This window comes from Sitophilus oryzae, unplaced genomic scaffold (genome assembly GCF_002938485.1).
Source record: "Sitophilus oryzae breed Bouriz unplaced genomic scaffold, Soryzae_2.0 scaffold_1436_pilon_pilon, whole genome shotgun sequence".
Taxonomy (NCBI): domain Eukaryota; kingdom Metazoa; phylum Arthropoda; class Insecta; order Coleoptera; family Curculionidae; genus Sitophilus; species Sitophilus oryzae.
Window position 1 is genome coordinate 62,483 of NW_022146100.1, and position 23,533 is coordinate 86,015.

Sequence of the window (23,533 nt, forward strand, 5' to 3'; positions counted from 1 at the left end):
TTTTTGGGAAGGGATGACAGATGACAGCTGACCAAAAACATTCAAAAAGATTCCTGTAAAGTCGCGATTACTTCACGCAAAGTGTCTAATCAGCCGCTAAACGGATGAAAGTACAATCTTTGGTACAATAAATTAAATCGTCGTACAAGGGTGGTTTGTGGGCTTGTGTGTTAGCACTTTAAAGCTGTATTAAATAATTTAATCCTTGGATTTATATACTATTGTATATTATCAGAATTTAGATTGGCATTATTAGATTATTTTATTCATTTTACAAGATTTTTGTAATTATTTTTGTTACCTAACAGAGTTTAAATATCTTTGTTTTATTCACTAAAAAATATGTTGCCCAATAAGAAAAAAGTTTTCAAAAAACAAGGGTAGATCGAGTCCAGTCTTGAACTTTAATTGAATTGAAACCGAAAACTTTAAATTTAAATTAAAAAAAAAGTTTAAATAACCCTATATATTAAAACAATATTTTAAACTGTGTCTACACACCTTTGCCGTTTATCTTAAATTGACCACACTGAATAGATATAAATTATTACTTATTAATATAAATAATTAACTAATAATATATTATTTAAACAATGAAATAAATATTTTGTTGTAAAAAACTAAAAACGGCCGATTGTTTTATTCATCCGGTGGGCGGATATCTAGACACGTACTAGACACTTCCTTAACAGACCCATCTAGCGAGTAAATACTAAATTTAATAGTTCGGAATATTTCTACCAGAGTATTCACCCAAAGTCAAACAAAAAGATTTTAGTTGTCAAATTTTATCATTTTATGCCGGCTTTTGATTTGTAATCGTGGACGTATACAAAAATGAAAAAAGTTGTTCTAAAATAGAAACTTTACTTCCGATAAACTTACAATATGAAGTTATAACTAAAATAGATTTTTGTACCTTATAGGAATCATTTATATGTAGTATCTAAGGTAGAAATTCAAGATTCTGTTATAAACTCATTAACAGTAGTGGTGTTTAAATATGTTGGGGCTTAATAAAAAAGGCGTTCAAGTGTCTTTTCAAGGTATCAAGAAACAAGAAACTCTCTTAACTATATCAATTTTAGCTTTAGCGGCAGTTTTATGTAAGTATATGTTCATGTAATTACTAATATCATTGTATCTAATACTAAACAAAAATTATAATCTGATAAATGTATTCATTTAACAATACAACTGTTTTTTAGCATTTGCCACTCGTCTATTCTCGGTTTTACGTTTTGAGTCTGTTATACACGAATTTGATCCATACTTTAATTATCGAACTACAAAATATTTGGCTGAAAATGGATTTTATGCCTTCCACAATTGGTTTGACGATAGAGCTTGGTAATTTTTATTTTATCATATAGATATTATTTTATATATAGTATTATATTATATGTTTTATACCTTATATTTAGGTACCCTCTTGGAAGAATTATTGGTGGAACAATTTATCCAGGTCTAATGTTAACATCAGTATTTCTATTTAGATTAGGACAACTTTTACATATCGATATAGATATTAGAAATGTCTGTGTATTTTTAGCTCCTTTATTTTCTTCATTTACAACATTGATTACTTATTTACTTACCAAAGAGGTAAGTTGATTTTAGTTTTAATTGAAGGAAACTACATAATATAAAATGTTATTTTCAGATATTTGATAAAGGTGCAGGACTTACTGCAGCAGCATTTGTGGCAATAGTTCCGGGTTACATCAGTCGTTCAGTAGCTGGCAGTTATGATAATGAAGGCATTGCAATTTTTTGTATGTTACTAACATATTATGCTTGGATCAAAGCCGTCAAGACTGGTACTGTTAGGTGGGGGGCTCTTTCAGCATTAGCATATTTTTATATGGTATGTATAGTTATATTTTTTTCTAATTTTAGGAGATGTCTGATGAAGATATTTTTTAGGTGTCTTCATGGGGAGGCTATGTCTTCTTGATTAATTTAATACCGTTGCATGTGTTAACATTGATGATAACGGGAAGATTTTCTCATAGGATTTATATAGCTTATAGTACTTTGTATTGCTTAGGCACTATTTTATCTATGCAAATATCATTTGTTGGATTTCAACCAGTACAGAGTTCAGAGCATATGTTGGTAAGAATTTTATACATATACCTAGTAAAGTAATCAACGGTTTTAAAATATTTTTAAACCATTTTTAAGTGAACTATGGATGTTTTAATTTTTTTAAATTTGTATTTTAGGCTCTTGGTGTATTTGGTTTATGCCAAATATGTGCATTTGTTGATTATGTAAGAAGTAAAATGAGTTCTGCAGATTTTCAAGCATTATTATCATTTGCACTGAGTACTGTAGGTGCTATAATAGGAGTTGGACTGATAATTTTAGCTCTCTCAGGGAAAATAGCTCCATGGACGGGAAGATTTTATGCATTATTAGATCCTTCCTATGCTAAAGTAAATTAAATGTTTTATTAAACCTTCAAAGTAATTCTAAAGATAAATATATATTTTTAGAACCACATTCCTATCATAGCTTCAGTGTCTGAACATCAACCAACAGCCTGGTCTTCATTTTTCTTTGACCTGCATCTTTTGGCAATGCTTTTACCAGCTGGATTGTATCTGTGTTTTAAGGATCCATCAGATGCCAAATTTTTCCTTGCTCTTTATGGTGCTACTGCCGTTTATTTTGCCGGTGTTATGGTACACACGATTAAAATCTAAAATTAGCGATTATGTTTATGAATTATTTTGATTTAGGTGCGTTTAATGTTGGTACTGGCCCCTGCTGCCTGTGCGTTATCTGGTGCTGGATTAAGTAGACTCTTAAGCAAGTTTTTAACTCCAGCAGTTCAAACACAACGCCAAAAAAAGGTAACATTATAAATATCTTCATAATTTTTTTTTAATTATATTAAAGATTTTTTTTTGTTATAATTTATAATAATAAAAAGTGCATAAATGGTTTCTTAGAATTGAAGGGTTTGGTAGATACATATTTAAAAAAAAGTTGAAAAAAGCAAAATTTCTAAAAAATTTCCCCGCCAAAATTGATAAAAAAAATAATACTTGTTAAAATACAACTACTGATTAGTATATTCTTTGCACTACTTTTACACAGACATTTAATACATATGAACTCTATTATATGTAATGTAATTATTTAAACATGTAGAAAATTGTCCTAAAAGTGGGCAAAATTGAAATATTACAAAACTGTCTGCCCTAGTCTGATTTTTTTCACTGTGATGTTCTTTATTGTGATTAGACGTAATCTCAGTAGTAAAACAGAATAACAGTTCGTTTTGCGTCAAATCATAATATGTAATAGACCAGAGAGCTAAACAGTAAAGAAAGATAAAATACGCTAGCAAAATCAAAATGTTATTCTGAATTTAGTCTGCTCCGCCTGCCCCAACTAGAGGTCCAGTGGCGCTGTCATTCGCCGTATTGTCGATCGCCCTCTTGAGTGCTTACACTTTCCACTGCACCTGGGTCACCAGTGAAGCCTATAGCTCTCCTTCCATAGTTCTCAGCGCCCGAGCACACGACGGTTCTAGGATAATATTTGACGATTTCAGAGAAGTGAGTACTATAATAACTTTGTAATTTTTATTACCTTCAAATTTATATGTTATGAGTAATACGCGAAATTAGTTATTCGCGAATTATCCGGTTAAAACGCAAATTAGCAAAAAAAATAAGGCAAATTAATATAATTGCGTTTATCAGATCAAGGAGGCCGAAATCGACAAAATATCAAGATACAACTTTTAATCGGCATTAAATTGCTTACACTATTTCGCTAAGAAGAGAAAAAAGTCAGTGGCGTACATGCTTTTTTTAGAAAAATATTCCAGTGATAACCCATATGCACGTCCCTGGTGAATACGTAGACATTTCTTTAGCTTTAAAAGATGTCGCATTTATAGTAAGTTTTACCCTCAAAATTTCATTCAAAACGCTAAACGTACTTGGAAGAAAATTATAATAAATCGAAAAAATATTAAGCCTTATAAACAGTCCGCTCCACCTTTTTAGCGTTTTCTTATTGAATTCGATAATTATTTTTCTGATATTATATGTACAGCTGGTTCCAATAAAATTGAATACGATTTAAAACATATTTTTATTATTTCGGGCAGTATATTCTATGATACCAGTCACCCATTTCTCTACTCATGTCATGCTGACGTTCTGAAAAATTTATTTGACACTTTGTCAAAAGCAAAGTTGTTTTATACAATGTCACAATAACCTTAACATGTCAAAATACTTGACACATAAATATACACTGCCCAAATATTCGAAAAAAATGTGTAAAGAGTCGTATTCATTTTTTTTGGAACCAGCTGTACTTGATGTGTGCTATACGTCGATACTGGTTTTGTACCTTTTGTTAACATTTTAATAGTTTTTTTCGTAATTAATTAGTATGATGCCACCTCCTACACCATAGGCGTAGTCAAAACATTTATCAAAAATATAAATATCCCTTCGACCAGCTAAGTTAAAAAAAATATGTCCACGGCACTGTTTGGTGCCATGGTAACAATTTGCTCTCGGGTGTTATTTGTCCTTGAATTCTTTAGTCATTGATATAAACCTTTGAATAAGAAGACTAAGGAAGGAGCATAATGCTATCCATGTATTCATGCATGGTGGGCGGAAAAAGCACCATAAAAGCACTCTAGGGTGGGGATCCTTGACAGTTCTGTTTGACGATTCATTTGACACATTTGAATTTGATTTGAAATTTTGTGGATTTGTCAGTCTTTACGGAGCTTATTTTATGTTATTTATTATTTATTCTACTACTGATAGTTGTATAAAGGTAGTAAATCTAGATGGAAATTGTGGCAGAACTTAACCCTTAACTGGTCCGGTAATAGATATGTATCATAAACGGTCCGGCGTAGTCTGTGGGACTACGCCTTCTAAATAGTTTAAAAAACGCAGAAAAACTAAAAAATAACAAATTTTTATTTCATTATATATTATATTACGTATTATTGAACTAATCTAGACAAAAATGGGTTCAATTAATATTAACTTTAAGAAAATATAGTACAAAATAAAATAACATACATATAAATTTGAAAAAAATCAATTAGGTTTTTACCAAGCTCTAAAAAATAAAACCAAATTACTAACAGTCATTACAATATAGAAATAAGTTTTTAATACCATATATATAAAAAAATAAGTTATAAAACTGGAGTTAAGAAAAAAAATTTAGTTACAGCATGAGGCAAAGTTCATTGTTTTCCTAAACATGTTTTACACAATGGAATCGTACATTCTAGGCATTAAAAATAATTAACTAGGGCATAACATTGTCTTTAACTAGGATAAGAACTCTATAGGATAAGAATATCTCCGTGGGCATTTTCTGGTTGTACAGGAATTGGACGTATTCTACCAATTGTAAAGTGTATTTCTCGTGGAATATTTGACATTGTCAAATGCATTTGTCTGGCAAATTCTCATATTGTCACTGTCACAGTCCTCATCATATCATTTTAATAGAGTTTCTTCATAACTAGAGTCTCCTAAACGCATTTTTTCGAAGACCCGGCCATATTTTACAAAAGTTTGTCACACACAAAATCTTACACAAACGGTCCGGCGTCGTCTGAGAGACTACGGCTTAAGTAACTTCTGCCATAACTTCTAAAAAACTAATCCAGTTTGGGTATAAATATGGCTATCAGTTGTTGACCGTGAGGGGGAGAATTAGCTGGAACGCCAATCCTGTAGGCGGCCCCAGTAACTAATGAGAATGAGTTAATTATTTGGCGTAGTCTGTCAGACGACGCCGGACCAGTTAAGGGTTAAATTAACAATGACACTATCGCGATTTATCGAAAAAGATTCTAAAATAGTTGGTTGTGTAGCGTGCGGTAGATCTCGGCAAAAATTGAGTGAAATAATGGAACAACTTTTCGGTAGTAAGTGACTATATAATATACATGCGTGTAGTAAACCGATCATTTATGAAATTCACTTAAATTAACTAAATTATATATTTTTCTTGCATTTTAGCTTTTATTTATTACTTGTCAAAGATTAGATGCCAAAGAATTTAGATACGTTAATTTGACTTACCTGCTTCAGTAGCGTATCGGATGTTTGTGTTAATAAATACTTATTATAACTTATCTATTTTTATTAGAATTATATATTTTTATAACAATTTTAATAACTACCAACATTTATTCACAACGTAAAATGAAACAACAAATTATTGAGTCTACCCCACGTCTACCCTACATCATAGTTTTACATTTTTTAAATAAAATTAGAACGACACTGATAAACCGGAATTTAAGTCCGCCATATTTGAGGCCCATCGCGGTGTACCTAAGATTTTTGATATGCTCCTTCCTTAGTCTTCTTATTCAAAGATATAAACAGTCGATTCTAATCCCAAATAGCTCTTTGGGAACGATAGCAAAAATGGCATCCGATTACCAATCGGCGATTGGTCATCGGAAATTTTCAGGTGCGTTCAGCACATGATCAGTAATCGATTACTAATTTATCGTAATATTCTCCGCACACTTAATTGTTATTTTTCTACAGGCGTACGGATGGTTGAGATCAAATACCCCTCCCGATGCCCGTATCATGTCCTGGTGGGATTACGGCTACCAAATAACCGCGATGGCCAACCGGACAGTCTTGGTCGATAACAACACTTGGAACAACACCCACATCAGCCGGGTGGGTCAAGCAATGGCCAGCGGAGAAGAAAAAGCTCTAGAAATAATGCGGGAACTCGACGTAGATTACGTTTTGGTGATTTTCGGTGGACTAACAGGTAGGAATTTTTACATTTATGAAAATATCGATAGTTTAACTTGCTTCATGTATAAGAAATATCGATAGGGTTAAGATTTTTTTGAAATTTTTCATTTTTGCATGAAGGCATCTGGTCCATCATATATTATTTTCGTTTGTTATAAAATCGCCAAAATCATTGTTATTTTAAATTCGAGCCAAAAGGTGAATTGCTAAATCTTCTGAAATACTATCTCTAATTAATAGGTTACTCCTCTGACGACATCAACAAGTTTCTGTGGATGGTTAGGATCGGGGGAAGCACAGAAAAAGGCAAACACATCCACGAATCCGATTACTACTCGCCCAGTGGAGAATTCAGAGTAGACAAAGAAGGAGCTCCAGCCTTGCTAAACTGTCTCATGTACAAAATGTGCTATTATAGATTTGGAAAGGTGCACACTGAAGGTGGAAGGCCACAAGGGTGGGACAGAGTTAGAGGTATGAAAATAAATAATTTACCAGTATGAATAATTTCAAACCGGTGTTTAATTTGATTTATGGCTCTAAAGTAGTTGCAGATCATCTTTTTTTAGCAATTATTGGAATTTTTTTCATAGAAATACTTTTTTTAATCTACTAGTGATTAAATGTTTTTATGTACATCTTCTAAAATTATAATTGTATAAGTGTATAATTTATTATTGTTTATTAACATTTAATTTGGTATAATTTTCTTTATTCTATAGGTGCAGAAATAGGAAATAAAGATTTTGAATTGGACGTATTAGAAGAAGCGTATACAACAGAACACTGGTTAGTAAGAATATACAAAGTTAAAGATCTGCCTAATAGAGGTTCGTTGTAAGATAATCTCGAATTTTTTCTCTCATTTTATTGTTATTATTTAATATATCTTTATTCTTAAAGATGACTTTTTGGTTACATTTAAATTTATAACTATCTAAATATTTTCTAGTTTTTTATTGGTACTTATATTTGAAGAATTTTGTTTTTTATAATCTTAATATCAACTCCCCATGTATTATTTCTGAGATTATTATATTGACAGTTTCATGTATCATTCCTTATTTCTTTTTTGGTTTACAAAAGAAACTGATAATAGCTCAACTAAGTGAAGTTTCTAATTTTTTTAATGGATATTTTTGTATATTTTTTGTAATAAATCTAGGCGATTTTTCATAAATTCGAAATAAAAAAAATTAACGAAAAATTTTGTTTGTTTATTTTACTTGCACTTTTTTAAATTAAAATAAAGTTTCCAATGAGTCACGGAAGATTTCGACAAACGACATTAAAAAAAAGAATATACAATTTACTTGTGAATTAATATGACAGATACTATTGTCACTGTCATGAATTCTTGTTGGACAGAATATAGACACAATGTGTAGTGATTTACGAAAGGTCGTTATAATACACACAACTTATTTTATCCCATTTTCACGTGAAAGAAAAAAAATCAATAATATGACGCAATGGTTGTACATTAGAGGTGTGTAGTTCGTGAACGAACTAGTTCCAAAGAACTATTCCGACCCAGGAATGAAATGAACTAGTTCCTGGTTTCTCAAAGAACTAGTTCATCAAGACCTGTTCCGGGATCGAGACTGTGACCGATATAGAATAATATGCAACGGCGACGGATCGGCTAGCGCGCGTAGCCCGAGGGTAGGCAGGAGTGGGGAGTGCCAGCCGTACGTTATCGGATCCGGACCTAGAGGAACTAAACTAAATAAAAGACTAGTTTACGTACGAACGGATCGGGCCAGCGCGATCGATGCTAGGCAGGAGTGGGGAGTGCCAGCCGTATGCCGTATGTTATCGGATCCGGACCTAAAGGAACTAGAGGAACTAAATAAAAGACTAGTTTACGTATATGGATCAGCCAGCGCGATTAATGCTAGGCAGGCGTGGGGAGTGCCAGCCGTATGTTATCGGATCCGGACATAGAGGAACTATTAAAAGACTAGTTCACGGGAATCTATTCAGTCGACGACGATGGATTCGGCCTTGTCTATTGCCACAGCCGGCGCGGGTGCGGCGTAATTACCACAGAAAATTGTCGTGGATACTGTTTGATTTTTAGTTTGGTTTTTAAATATTTTATGGGAATGTTTCATTTTAGGTCCCTAAAATTAAGGAATATCTTATAAAACGAAGTAGATATTCTGAATTTTTAGACAAAAACAAAAAGCTTGAAGTGAGGAAAAATGCAATTTTTCGTAAAATTTTTGTAATATTTGCTCCAATTGATTTGTGATATAGTTTTTTAAATTCTGATTTAGGTTTTTTTTTTTATCTGCAATAAAACTTACCTATATGTTTTTAACATACACAATTACACGTCTCGTTATATCTCCGTACTTTATAAGAATTATACAGATCATACTGTGAATAGTTCTGACTGACAACGAAACGCATTAGTAAGCAAGGGGGATGTCAATGTTAGTCGGGAACTATTGTGAACTAAAGACCTAGTTCAAAGAACTATTTCTCGGGAGGAACTAGAACTAAGGAACTAGTTCCTCCCAAGGAACTAGAATTCCCACCTCTATTGTACATACTTTAGATTTGCTTTAGTTCTGTCCAATCGGGACTTATTATAAACTTGAATTACACGTCAAATATGGTATAATAAATTTTATACGAAAATAGGAAATAAAACAATAACTCTTATGTTAAATTAACAATATTTTATTTTAATATTTCGAAAGGTGAGATGAAGAACAGGTGCGTTTATAAAAAATTGTCTTTACAAGACATACTCGTCGACTGGCACACCCTTCACTCCCAGACCAGTTACTTTATAGGTGGCTCCGTGATCGGGTGGGGGGAGCACGACACCATCTTGAGTCATCTTAGCGCTGGTGACGTAGAGGATATCTAAGTTTGGTCCGCCAAATGCCACGCAAGTTGTCTGTAAGAGAAATCAATGAAGTTACTACATTTGAGATTGGATCGTTTAGAGTTACAACAGCAAAATAAAATGTTATTATGATTCAGGCCAATATCGACTCTGAAATTCAGCACGGGATTAGCAGCGCCTCAGAGCATTCCGGAAATTAAAAGACAGGGTTTTCTACAATCACGACTTGAGTACAAAAACGAAACTTGCAGTGTACCGAGCAATTATAATCCCTACCATGTTATATGGGAGCGAAACCTGGGTGCCGTACCGCCAACACATGAAGAAAACGCCTTGCGTTTTTTGATAGAGAGTTAGAAATATAGAGAATTGATAGAGAAATAACTGTAGTGTAACAGTTAAAGCCTTGTTTGTATAATTTCAGATTTAGCGTGAGTTAGTTCTGTATAGGCTTAAAAAGTTACGAACTTTTTGCAACTTTTGCCTTACCTGTTTGGCAGGAATGTCGAGGGTTCGTAGGAGAGTTTCAGGCCGTCTAGGATCGATGTTGAGAACTTTGTAACCATCAAAAACGGCCACCCACAAATTGCCATCGGCGTCAATGGTCATACCATCAGGAACGCCAGCGATGTTGTGTTTGTCAAATGTGAAAATTGGTTGCCTGTTTGCTATCAAAGAAAAAAATATCAACAATATTATTATTACTAAAGGAATAAAACAAAACGACTTACATATTATCCCAGCCTCAAGATCGACATCAAATTGGTCGACAGTTTTCTTGAGCGAATCGATGTAATAGAATTTGTTTAGGGCCGTATTCCATGCCAATCCGTTTGAAATGTCGACCTTCGTCAAGTGAGTGATGACCTTACCGTTGTCGTAAGAGAAGAAAGAAGCGCGATGGCGTTCTATCTGACCGAAGATTGGTTCTGGCCCGATGGTACCTATATACAATCCAATAAAATAAGTTTTTCAAAATTGGGAAGTTTTTAGGATTTTTTTATTAAAAAAAATAATCCCGATCCACTCACACTTTTTTGAACCATCCTGTAGAGGTTAAATTATTTTAACCTATAATACTATTTTATAATAATCGATTTTTATCTTACCGAACCATAGTCTTCCTGTTGGATCGCACTTTCCATCATTTATCCTGGATTCGATTCCCTGGTCGACTTCGGCGATTTTTTCTCTTTTGGACACCTTGCTGCTTACTCCGTCCCAGGTGACAATCAGTACCTCCTTCCCGTGGCTTATGACAAATTTATCCTTGTGTCCCTTGACCGGAACAATCAGTGAAACGGGTTTGTCTAAATTTAAAAAGAAATAAAAGTAGATATTGAATAGCGATATTCATTTATTAATAAAGAAAATGTAAAAATTCCTTAAATCGAGGAATATTTTTTTTCTTCGCAAAACCTCTCTACTAATCCCGCATTTTTTCATAGGCTTTTTACACAAATATAATAATACTCTACTGACGTCTTATCCATTTCAAATCCTCACCTAATTTTAATAAAATAGCATATCTAAAAAATCAGGATGCATACATTTTGCTGCAACAAAACCTGCTTTATCTGAATATGTGTTTTTTTCTTTTTAAAAAATAAATATTAATTTTTATTTCTAGAAAAACGAGATACAAAACAATGATTCCACACAATGGACACCGTTTTTTGTAAAATAACAGTTCAAACGTTTGCTAAAACAATTTTAAAACAGTTTTAAAACAACATAACAATATGATAATTAAATTAATAATTATCAATAAATAAAATTTTATGACATCTTATGTTGTGATAGGTATTGCATTATATCTATTTAACATTATTTCGTTACTCCTTGTTTACTTTTTATATTTATAAATTATGTTTATATTATTGCATAGCTTTCAAATAAGAATTTACAAGTGATATTTTATACCTTTGGCATATAGTCCATTTAATATTCTTTTGGGAATAATATTCAGACAAACAAGTACACCCAGAGGAGCTTAAAATAATAGTTGATACGACCATCAGGTTTTTGTTTACATATATTATATCAATTAAAAACAAATTCATTAATGATAAATATTTTCATTAAATGTGCAGGACAGGAATATCATTAACATTATTTGTATTATTGTAACACCTAACAGAAATTAATTAAATATAAAAGAGAAAATATTAGTTAATTATTATCCCCAGAAATTATAGCAAGTAGGCTACCAAAAACAAAATTAAATTATTATCTTAATTCATTCTGACCGGTATTTACGATCTCTTTTCCTAACTATAGTGTCCAACGGCAAAATCCCTGGCAGTGAGAGTAGTGTCCTTTTAATTGACATATTGTAAATTGTAATTTCTGTCACTTTTAGTATGCTATCTGTCGAAATATATCCGATCGTTGGTTAAAGGGTCAGACTATATGAACTATTGCACGCGAATATACTATGTATTATGGTATACCTGTATTATGATGGATAAAACTTAAACACTACCACAATTAAGCCTTTAACGACCCTGTATATAATTCGCTTAATAAATTCGCTAATAATAGCTAATTTTTAGATATCCCCCTATAACGTAGAATTTCAATATTTGTTGATATAAAGGTTGATATACAACAGTATGCAACCAATAAAATACACTATAATAAGAAAAAAATTTCATGTTTTATAAATATTTTACATCTATCATCAGATTATCAGATGTATTTGGGATAAGACATCATCATATTGATACGTAAATGTTAAAAATACCTTACCTAACACAGCCTTAGTGTGTTTTCCTGTTGAAGGAACGTATTTGTGAATGGCCTTTCCAACAATATCCACAAAAAACAGACTCTGCGTCTCGATATCCCAGTAAGGTCCCTCGCCCAAATCGATATTAGGGATATCCTTAATTCTTTCCACTACCGGTGCCATTTTCGATCTGCGAGAATAAAACTGCGATTGCACAGGACGAGAAGACAACAACGAATAATTCTAAATGCCATTCGTCGCTCTTTTATATTAATTTCATATCAACGTAGCAACAAAAACTATTATAATTAATTTTAGAATATTGAATTACTTGATTAAAATAAAATCCACTCATATTTTTTGATAATTGTTATATCGGTGTTTGTTTTCAGCGTTTACAGTCAACAGAAGGTTACCTCGTGTGTATATTTATCTTTCATAATTGGTCAACACGGTACAATCACATATTCTGTTAAATTACCAATAATAGAATTACATAGTATATGTTTTAACTTACCCACATTTTTTATCACACATATTTAAGTTTTTTTAATTTCTTAAACTTCAAAATTTTTTATTAATAGGCACTGCCAAAGGAAAATACATTATTGTTTTGTAGCCACAGTTTGTAAATAGGTATTTTAATTAAGCAGCAACAATATGATCCAAATATTCAAGAATTGAAGACAGCTAAATAAAATTGCATTTCCCCTCTGCATTGCTTTTTTTTTAACTTTTTATGTGTCAAATCTGCAAATGTCTATTATTTTTCATTGTATAATGGTACAAAAAAATATTTCTATTCCTTTGACTTGGAATAATTATTATTATTGGTCGTTTATCCAATGACAAAATGTTTATCTGACAAATATATAAATAAAAAAATTCAGCATTTAAATGGTTATGCAGCCAACAAAACTGATATATGAATTTTGAAAATAATATTGTGAATATTTATAGAAAAAAAAATATTAATATAGCTTATCATAGATCTTTAAAAACCTATATTAATATTATAGGTCACATTAAATAAATAAGTTAATACCTAATAATAAATATAAAAAGATTAAACAAAACATTGTTCGATTATGATACAAAATACAGGGTGGTCCATTTAAAATAGTGAAGAAAAATAAAATATTTCGTTTTCAATTCGATTGCAACCCTCAAGAATCAAATGGTTTTCCGGCTAATTTTCTCCATCAATAATATGGTGAGATTTTTTCTATGTTGAAGTTTATAATAGATCATTAATTATTGTTATAAGGAATTAATGTATTTAATCAACATATATTTTTCTCATATTTAAATGGTTTAAATTACAAAATCTATTTCTCATTTTTGGATATTGTATTACCGCCCATTACAGCACGTGTCCGATATTATGTCGTTCACTGTATCATCTAGATATAGTAGTAGATAACTTTATCCAAATAAGTTTTCAAAGAATGTAAATATTTCGGAACTTTCAACTTTACACTGTATTTTTATATTCACTTTTTTTTAATAAATAAAAAATCATTTTTACTCTATAAGAAAATTTATTATTCTAAAACAATATCTTCAGGGGGAGTAGTAGCCCATATTCCGTTTCCAGTAAAGTGATGTTTCTTCTCCATATGATATAAAGCCAAATTGAGGACCTGCTTTTGAGTTAAATCATAAAAATCCGCGTCAGGGTCTAGTAAAATGGTCTTTATGGCTTCATCTATTTTAGACCTACAATTATTTTTTTAAGTATACATTTTTTTAAGTTTATAGTATAGAATAATAAAACTTGTTAATACAAAGCGATTTTTCAATAAAATTGCAATCAAGATGGCTGGTGTCAAGATGGCAATTTCGACATTAGTTTATGGACTTTATTTAAATTTATAACCGGTTATTTTTTTTTTCGTGATCGCCCACATTTTATGATTCTTTTTATTTACCGTTCTGTCAAAGTTTCTTCGGTTTGTTTTTTTTTCAAATCTAAAGGTAATTTGTGTAAATTGCCAGCATGCCAGTTGGTACACAAAATATTGAAAGAATTCTTTCTAGTTAATATTTTTTTCTAATTATGAATTTTTTGAAACGTCGCGTCGTATAAAATTATCATCAACATTAAAAAGGATATTTAAAATATTCAACAAGCGGTTAAAAAATAGAACCTTGATATTAGATCTAAGCTATTAATTTCTCCTCCTATTGTGATAGCAAAATACAACCAAAAAATTTGAAAAATACATTAAATGAAATGTTTAAATAAGTACGGTAACTCATTAATTTGATAATTTTGATTTAGATAGTCAAGTCAGTAAAAATATAAATAATAATTAAAATCACTGAATTTTTTTTATAATAATAAATAAATTAACGTTTATAGAGGCTACAAATTCGAGGTAGGAAAATAAACCAAGTTTTAAAAATTTCTTTGCGTTGTTTTTTACCCGTTCAGTTTTAATTTAAAAACAAATACAGTCTTTCATAAATTAGTTAAAAACGGCTTATACAAAATTGTTCAAATTGGCATGAGTATTCAGCATACGCAGAACTTTAAAAAACCGTAACAGTAGATGAATTTAAAAATAGTGTTCGATTTTTTTTCCGCTTTTTTAAATAAAAATAAAAACGTCTTACTTTGGATACAGCAAGATGTACATAGCTTTGAAAATACTCTCATTTGTGTATCCTTTTTTGATTAAATAATTATAAGTGTCTTCCATATCTATAAAAGGTACACACTGACAACACGGATGCGCATATATTATTTTTGACACTTCCTTTTTATCTTTCTTGAACAATATCGAAAGAAATCTGATGAGGTCCGCTTTTAAATTTACGTCTTTTCCTTCCTTGATATAATCCTCAAAAAATTTATCTTCCATATTTTCTAAAATAAAATTATACGTTATTATATTTACGCCAGCCACATAGGATTTATTAAGACTACTTGGAAAAGTGTCGGAAAGGTAATTATTGTTTTTATTTTATTCCATTTGATGTCAAAAAAGCGTTTGTATGAGAATTTCTTCAAGGATTTCTACTTGAAGATTTCTTCTTTCTTTTTCTTTTTTAATTATATTAGGTTTGCACGGTCGCTCGACCACCGCTCGAGCTTGGAGGTCCAAAAGATGGTAAAAGTCTTGGACTTTTTTTCATATCTTCGCCTATAGTTCCGAAACGTTGCGTTTTAGCAAGTATTGCCCCATTAGTCAAATAAAAGAGAATTAAATTCTGCGTGAATGAGTAAATCAATTCAACTCGGTTCAATAGTATGGCTTAAATCGAAAGTTAAAGGATGGTCATATTTACCCACTTTGATGAAAAATGCGTTAGTGACATTAAATCGTCCGTAACTTGAAAAACACCGTTCTAAATAAAAAATACAACGAAAGAGAAAATATGTCAAGTTTGTCTTGTCAGAATTTCCCATTTTTTGTCGCAAATTGTCTTGTTCTTGTCTCAAAATCGTGTTTACTTTTTGTCGCCTTGTTCTGGACCCGGCATTAAATTTTAAATTTGATTAAGTACCGGGTGGCCTGTATCTCAGAAACTACTCCAAAGAAAAGTTCGACAAATGTCCGCTAGGGGGCGCATCTGTGAGGCCAATCAGAAAACAAGATTGTTCTCAAAAATATTCAAGTGAAGAGGTATTCCTATTGTAATCAATGGGAAATTTGTATTTTTTTTTTTAAATAAAGTGGTGGGGGAAGGTTAAACTTTCTTTTACTAAAATAAGGATAACTCTGGTTTAGGTTAGTCGATTTAAACAAACTAGGGTTCGTTTAAAAGAGCTTTTCTTTCGTAATAATCCTCAGTATAAACTTTGTTTCCATACATTTTTACGTGGAAGCTAGACGGCGCTGTTAAAGCAGATACGTCTACAAGAAACCGTCAACAAACAACAGAACGTCAACGGTTTCTTGTAGACGTATCTGTTTTAAAAAAAGTAAAGTGTTCTCGAATAGTTGAATTTAAATATTTTAAATAGTTTTTTTCTATATTCTTTGTATTTTTTTGCTTCCGACGACGGAAAGAGATAACTTTCCGAAACGTTAAGCATTTTTTTTTTGCTTTGTTAGGCAAATTTGTATTACCGTAAACATAACTTCTGACAAGCAGCGTCCGTTTAGGTTTAGCGCAGAAGTGTTTACAAAAAATAATTATTTTATTTTGTAGATTTTCTTGCAGCAGTGGCGAAATACACATACAGGATTTTTTTGGAAATAATATGATAAAAGTCCAAGAACTTTATCTTTTAGGCCGCCTGGCTGGGGGGGCGTCGGCGGTCAAGCAACTGTGCTAAGCAACTTTCACGTCAAATGAACCAGTCAAAACAATAATTAGCTTTCCAACAGGGTGGATATATAGGGTGTTTCAAAAAACCTGTGCTATCTTTCGTGGGGAGATTCCTCACGTAAAAATAGGATTTATTTTTCATATCAACATATGTCCGATTCTGCTTGGTTTCGTAGCTACAGGGAGTTTTCGATTTATTATAATTGTCTTCCAAAAATAAATCTTATTTTTACGTGAAGAATCTCCCCACGAAAGATGGCACATTTTTTTGGAAACATCCTGTATACACGTAAAAAGTACAGTATCAATAATTTATTGTTTTTAAAGTTGTTTTTATGTTTTTGAGACAGATCACTCATAAGAAAAACAAATTACATATACCGATTTGGTCATCGAAACTGTGCGCTCTGGATTTTAACATGTAAGGCAGTGATGTAGACAGCTTAATGGAAAATCAAATGTATTAAAAAGAGATAAAAATTGGGTCGACACATCACAGTATTGCCGGATTTTCCATCAAAAAAAAATTGAAACCGCATAAGTAGGGGTTTATGAAAAATGTTGCATCTAATGTTGGCACTTTATTTTTCACTATTAGTTACTCATTTTACTACAGAGCTGTAATAGATTATATTTAGTTTAGATATATTATCATCATTTCAGTAGTATACCATGAAAGTTTTTAAAATAGCTTATATTTTTCTACAGACATTTTCCTACAAACGCAAAAAACCGGCAACACTGTATGCCGCTTTTAATTTTGTCTCTCTGTCTGTCAACCGGTCATTTATATTATTCTCTGTCACACGCATTAAAATCCAGACCACATAAATCGGATGACCAGCACGGTATACGAATTTCAGTTAATTTGTAACTTACGGAAAATTTGAAAACTACCACATTTTAGTTTAAGTTCCTGCATAAACGACAACCTCGAATTGATTTTCTTTTGGTGAACAATTAAATGTAAAATATTTATATAATCACTTATAGATCTAAGTTCTGGATGCCTTTTAATTTCTAGTAATCTGCAACGAATAGTATCGACATTCATGGTAAAAATTTGATGTTTTTTCCGGATGTGTTCGTCAGATATGCCATGTTCCTAAAATCAAAGAATGTTTTACAATTACCCAAAAATCTAATAAATAAATCATTTCATTAGTTTACAAAAAAGAACACATTGAATAAAAGACTAAGTAATATCCTTGTATATGAATTTTTAAAGTAGCTCAACCTAAGACGTTTATGGATGTAAAGCACCAGATGGCGGGGCGTATTTCACAGTCTTTTACTACAGAAAAATATTTTTTGTTACTCTGAATTTTGAAGCGACCAATAAAAACAGAGAAAATAAAAATCGATAATTTTCGGACTGTGCCAATTGGTTACTAATCGACCAGATACTTTTTGTCTATTAGATATGCTTAAAAGCTGGTAATTATACAATTCGACCATTGTAAATACCCGACAAATTTCGCAAAGCCGACGAGGCCGATGCTTTTCACTGATAAGAAAAAAAATGTTTGTTTAGATAATTTTCGAGATATTTTTTCTTTCAGAATGCACATTTTTAAAGTATTTTATATTCTTTGTCCGCTTGATCTATTATACTGGTTGCACGTATCGAGGTTCTGTTTCTTTTAGTTTTAAAATGTTCTTATTTCTTTGTAGTTGTAGTGTAAAATTAGATTAATTTTATTTAGTTTAATTATAATGTTTAGTGTAGAATACCAGAAATAGTTTAGTAGTGTTTTTATAGTTTATTATTTTGCAGTTAAGTAGTAGGTGAAGGGATAATTTGGTCATTTTTTCTTTTTGTTTGATTAATTAGTAAGTTTGATAATTTTTTCAGTGTAGAAGTGGTTGAAGTAGTGAAGAAGTAGTTGTGTAGTGTTTTTATAAGAGATTATATTAGTTTATTTTGTAGATGAGTAGTAGGTGAAGGTATTTGTGTATTTTTTCTTTTTGTTTTTCTTCTAATTGTAGTAATTCTATTAAGTATTGTGATGATACACTATATCTTCCTTCAACTTCGTTGAAAAGTGCGTTATCATATAATTTTGATTTTCTGGTAGTAGAATATACGAAAAAATAATCTGATCAAATTCATTTTAAATTAAATTAATCGAGTTTTATTAATCAAATTAATCTAGTCAAATAATAATAATAGTTAGTTTCTAAATACTATACAGGGCGAGTTTCCTACGATGTTCTCTATGGGTATCTCGGAAACTACTGGAGATAGAGAGTCGGTTAAATGGGGAAAGAATTGTAGTTTTGTGGGGTCATAAATATGCGCCTTTCGGATTTTTCGGAGAAATTCAAGGCTTACTAGATATTTCGAAAAAAAAACAAATTTTGCCTATTTTAAAACTTTGTCTCTAATTCCATTATATTCTACCGTATGATCGAATAAAAACGGCGTCAACGATGGCTATGAAATGAAGATCGCTGTCATTTTATATCTATGTAAAATTATATGGGAAATATCATCGATCGTCATTTCATAGCCATCGCTGAAACCGTTTTTATTCGATCATACGGTATTTTAGACAAAAAGTTTTCAGATAAAAGTTGTAGATAATCACATACCTAATGAGTTTGTGTTTTCTGTTTTTTTTTAAATGGAAACCATAGTTGGCCATGACTTCATAAAAAGCGCCATTTTTTAAGCTTTTCAGAGATATGGGTATAATATGTTTTTTTCGAAAAATTACAAGTTATAGCCAATTCTTTTCTTTCTTGGCTAATTTCCATACCAATAATACCATGCCAATTAGTTGGCATCAAAAATGTAAAAAGTTTCATGTTTTCAAAAAAAAATATCATAAAATTCGTAAAGCACTCAATTTAGAATAAAATAATCTAAGAATGAAATGATTCTTTTATAAACCTGCATTAAATCAAATTAAAATAGGTATGTAACTTTTTTTAAATATTAATTAACATCAATTAGCATTATCATAAATTATAAATAATGTACCAACATATCGAAATTATGAAAGAAATAATTATTTCGATATGTTGTACGGTTGTATGTTAATACGGTTTAGAATTCTTAAAATAACAGGCAAAAATAATCCACAATTTACAATAAAATAAAAGTTTCGTTTAAATTTCTTAATCAGCTGATCACTAGTAAAGTTCGCAGAAACCCTGGGCTATATTATTACATTACTCTGAGGAAAATAACGAAAATAATCGATATTTTTGACTCCGCACCGAAAGGTTCACGATTTGTCCTCCAGTTGGCAGCACATTTTGTCTAGTCGGTTGGGCAACTTTAAAAATATATAAACAAGGGTAATATCCTTGTTTATATATTCTAATATGAAGGAGTCAAATATCATTTAATATTTTCATACATTAAAGATGGAAAGAATGTCATGGTGAAAATTTAAAACATATTTTTAAGTACGCATGAGTAGAGGAATAGAGTAGTAATAAATTTAAGTATACAGAGTGGGGCATGAAATCGTGGCACATAAAAGTTTAATTTTTTTAAATAGAACCCCCTGTATATTACTGCATATTTCAATTCTTCCTTCAATTCTAAGCAAAAATCGATATACACACGATGTACCTCAAACCAACAGTTTCCGAGTTATTGACTTTTAAAAATATCACTTAAACAATTTGATTTAATTAATTTCGATATGTCCAGTTTCACTTAACGATGCCATTCTGCCGAAACTATGGTACTTAATAATATTTGGCGTTAGTTCTCAACTTAGCATCTATAGATGTATAAAATGAGATTATAACAAGTCTGAAAATTACAAAATTTTCGTTTAACATTTCAATTCTACAATTTATGTACATTGTGTATTACGATTATTACTTAAAATTGGAGGAAGAATTGAAATATGCAATAATATACAAGTTTGATGTGCTAGTAGATAATAGGGATTTAAAAAGTTTAACGAATATAATTCGGACCACACTGTATATTGGTTGAGTTATACCTTCAATAAACCATATATTTTCAAAATATTTTTCGGATTAATCATCATTAATTTTGGATTTGTTTTCATGGCAGCTCTCATATCTAAGCCTGCTAAATTAGGAAAGTCCCTTAAGACCGTTTTTGGATATTCTGGATAGTTATTTAATAGATAACCACACTTCAAAATTTTCCGACTGTCTAATCCCAAAGATTCGGCTAACTGAATATTTTCTTCTATTACCCGAAAACTTTTATTTTTAATCATTTTATGAATTCGAAACAACTTAATAATATCTTCGTCTGATGCATCTAGTCTTGCTTCTGAAAAATAAAACAAATTTTAATTTAAACAGAAAATATCTAACTTTGATTACTTTGACAGATTGTGTCCCCGCTACATTAGGAAAAGTAACGAGAGATGAACAATAGTTTTGAATACTGACTAAGCCACTCGTCTAAAATTCGTTTATGAATATCCGTCCATAGCATGTCATCAAGAATATTCTTTCTTTTGTCTAATTCTTTGGGTTTTTCAATAGGAAGATTGATGTACTGTAAAAACTGATCAGCTACATTTATTTCTGCTTTTAAAAACTTCAAAACTTTAAAAACTGAAATTGGTCTCTTCATATACAGTTTTGGACTAAAAATAAAAAAGAAAATTAGTATTACTTGTAATATGTAATACCTTTACTAATGTTAGTTACATTTTAAATATTTTTTTGAATACTGATATTCGCATAAATTTGGTGAAAGTCAAAAAATAACGAACACAATATACAACACTTACTTGCTTAGTAGTTTGGGATGAATTGGATTACAACCGGTCTCTTCCAACGATTTAAAGTGTTGAACATGTTGAATATATGGTGGTATCAATAAATTTGAATATTTTAAAATATCTCTATTGGTATATCCTATCTTTTTACAGAAATGATAACTATCAACGATTTGCGATGTTTCTTTGTGGAAAAGCTTTTTGTGCTTTCGAACATATGCCTCAGCCTTAGATTCAGAGAAATCTATAGAGCCCTCAAGTTATTTTATTTCAAGTAAATAACACTAAAAACTTACTAAATAAATCCATCAATACTCTAACGTTATTAGTATAACAGGAGGTATATCTTCTCATAAATATAGTGTTTCTTTCGTTTAAAAAAGAAGTATTCTTATAAAACATAGTAAAAAAATAATAATATTGTGGTTAAATATTAAATAAACAAAAATAAATATTTATTTTATATTTTGACAATATGACATACCTATGTCATTTGTCATTGTGTCATGATGACTGTCCATATGATTTGGATGTTTCATCTGTGGTTTCATTTCAGCCCGGTAAGCTCTGTGGTACGGCGCCATTTTTTGAATCTTCTATAATCACAGAAGATTCTCTTCACAAAACAAAACATGATAAGATATTCTATTCTCTTCAAGAGAATATCTTATCATGTTTTGTGTTTTGTTGGTGTTTGGGGTATACCGTATACCAAGGATATAAGGATATACCGTGTTTGGATTTTGGATTATACGTTATAGTTTGATGTCAGCACAGAGATTATTATAATATTCCAGTTTATAAGAATTAAGGTAATATGCTAACTATAATATTATAATATACTACTAGCCTTGGTACAAAATAACTGTAAACTGCTGATTCTAAAATGCTTTGATTCCTGATTCATCCCAAACTCACATTTCCAGTCTTTTCTACGTGTTTTATTTTTCAGTTTTAAAGTTGAGAAACTTGTTTACTACTAGGTATTTTTTGTTAAGTCATTCCTTTTTTCTCAGATTTTTGGAAAAAGTCATTGAATTTATAAAATATTAATAAACATAATTAAAATCTATTTTTTAGATATCAGGTTCACGTTACTGGATATCAGGTTCCTTTCCCAAGTCCCTGACTCCAGGTTTCCATTCCAGATTTACATTTCGAGTGCTTTCTAGGTGTTCCATTTTCCCGTTCCGAAGCTAAGAAAGCTTTTTTACCAAGTACTATTTTTGTAAGTCATTCCTGTTATACTATTTGAATATTTATATTATTTAATTTATCTTTGAGATTTTTAGAGAAGGACTTTGGATTTTTGGATTTTTTTCATAAAGTCTCTGTTTTTTAGATTTCAGGTTGCTGATCCCAGGTTCCTCTCCCAAGTCCTTAGCTCCAGGTCCTTGAATCTGTTCCAAACTCACCTTTCGAGGCTTTCTAGGTGTCCCAACCAGTTCTAAGCTGAGAAAGCTTTTTCACTACTATTTTTTGTAAGTCATTCCTATTACACCATAGTATTACACTTTAATATACCGTATGATCGAAAAAAAAACGGCGCCCAGTTGGCTTGAAAATGACGATCGATGACATTTCCCATATAATTTTACATTTAAAATGACAACGATCTTCATTTCGTAGCCATCGCTGACGCCGTTTTTATTCGATCATTATTTATCTTATTGTTTCAAAAACAAAATAATTTACTGATTATTATGTCTGAAATTCGTTACCCAGGCAGCCACACTGAGAAAAAAGTGGCGGGAATTACATTTCACAAGTAAAAATCGATACACAACTTTTGTTATGTAGTCATAAGATGTACATCTTTTTCATTATAGCAGTAAAAATATGTAAAATGCTTTTAATATGTCTTGGACCACATCCAAAGCAAACTATTTTTACTAATTCCAAGTAGTATTTTTAATATCCTAATATATTATAATTAATGTTTTGAAACAATAAATAATGCTACTCTAACTGGATTTCTCCAATGGCCCCATTATAATCAGAGAAATACAATTTCTGCAATAAACATTTTTTTATATATTTTACATGTAAAATATGTATAAAATATTGTATGTATCAAAAATCTATATGTATAATTGTTATATAAAACTTAAATTTACTTGCCAAGATTTGCTGG

The 23,533-nt window shown here is 30.9% G+C and overlaps 4 protein-coding genes across 5 annotated transcripts in view; 2 read left to right on the top strand and 2 right to left on the bottom strand.

Annotated features, from left to right (window-relative positions):
* The first annotated feature begins 764 nt into the window (after nt 1-764).
* On the top strand, nt 765-7,920 carry LOC115876373 (dolichyl-diphosphooligosaccharide--protein glycosyltransferase subunit STT3A). The gene is made up of 12 exons (XM_030892114.1): nt 765-1,106; nt 1,209-1,350; nt 1,425-1,605; nt 1,664-1,867; nt 1,927-2,118; nt 2,229-2,441; nt 2,502-2,690; nt 2,748-2,861; nt 3,387-3,572; nt 6,573-6,810; nt 7,038-7,271; nt 7,520-7,920. Exons 1-12 carry the CDS (start codon nt 1,004-1,006, stop codon nt 7,636-7,638), a joined length of 2,115 nt encoding a protein of 704 aa, XP_030747974.1. The 5' UTR covers nt 765-1,003; the 3' UTR covers nt 7,639-7,920.
* Nucleotides 7,921-9,470: 1,550 nt separating this feature from the next.
* Nucleotides 9,471-13,240, bottom strand: LOC115876374 (regucalcin-like). The gene is made up of 6 exons (XM_030892115.1): nt 12,909-13,240; nt 12,412-12,581; nt 10,770-10,970; nt 10,392-10,604; nt 10,150-10,328; nt 9,471-9,711 (listed from the first exon to the last, which is right to left on the bottom strand). Exons 1-6 carry the CDS (start codon nt 12,926-12,928, stop codon nt 9,547-9,549), a joined length of 948 nt encoding a protein of 315 aa, XP_030747975.1. The 5' UTR covers nt 12,929-13,240; the 3' UTR covers nt 9,471-9,546.
* A 672-nt stretch (nt 13,241-13,912) lies between these two features.
* On the bottom strand, nt 13,913-21,873 carry LOC115876375 (transcription termination factor 5, mitochondrial). The gene is made up of 7 exons (XM_030892116.1): nt 21,696-21,873; nt 21,412-21,643; nt 21,065-21,264; nt 20,641-20,942; nt 17,552-17,777; nt 15,011-15,263; nt 13,913-14,110 (listed from the first exon to the last, which is right to left on the bottom strand). Exons 1-7 carry the CDS (start codon nt 21,799-21,801, stop codon nt 13,936-13,938), a joined length of 1,494 nt encoding a protein of 497 aa, XP_030747976.1. The 5' UTR covers nt 21,802-21,873; the 3' UTR covers nt 13,913-13,935.
* Nucleotides 21,874-22,005: 132 nt separating this feature from the next.
* Nucleotides 22,006-23,533, top strand: part of LOC115876380 — a 68,405-nt gene continuing 66,877 nt past the window's right edge. Inside the window, exons 1-3 of one of the 2 annotated variants that reach the window (XM_030892129.1) lie at nt 22,006-22,211; nt 22,480-22,627; nt 22,742-22,880. The gene's annotated coding sequence lies outside the window, so the exon portion shown is untranslated. The remainder of the gene's footprint in view (nt 22,212-22,479; nt 22,628-22,741; nt 22,881-23,533) is intronic. The other variant, XM_030892130.1, reaches the window with a different exon arrangement.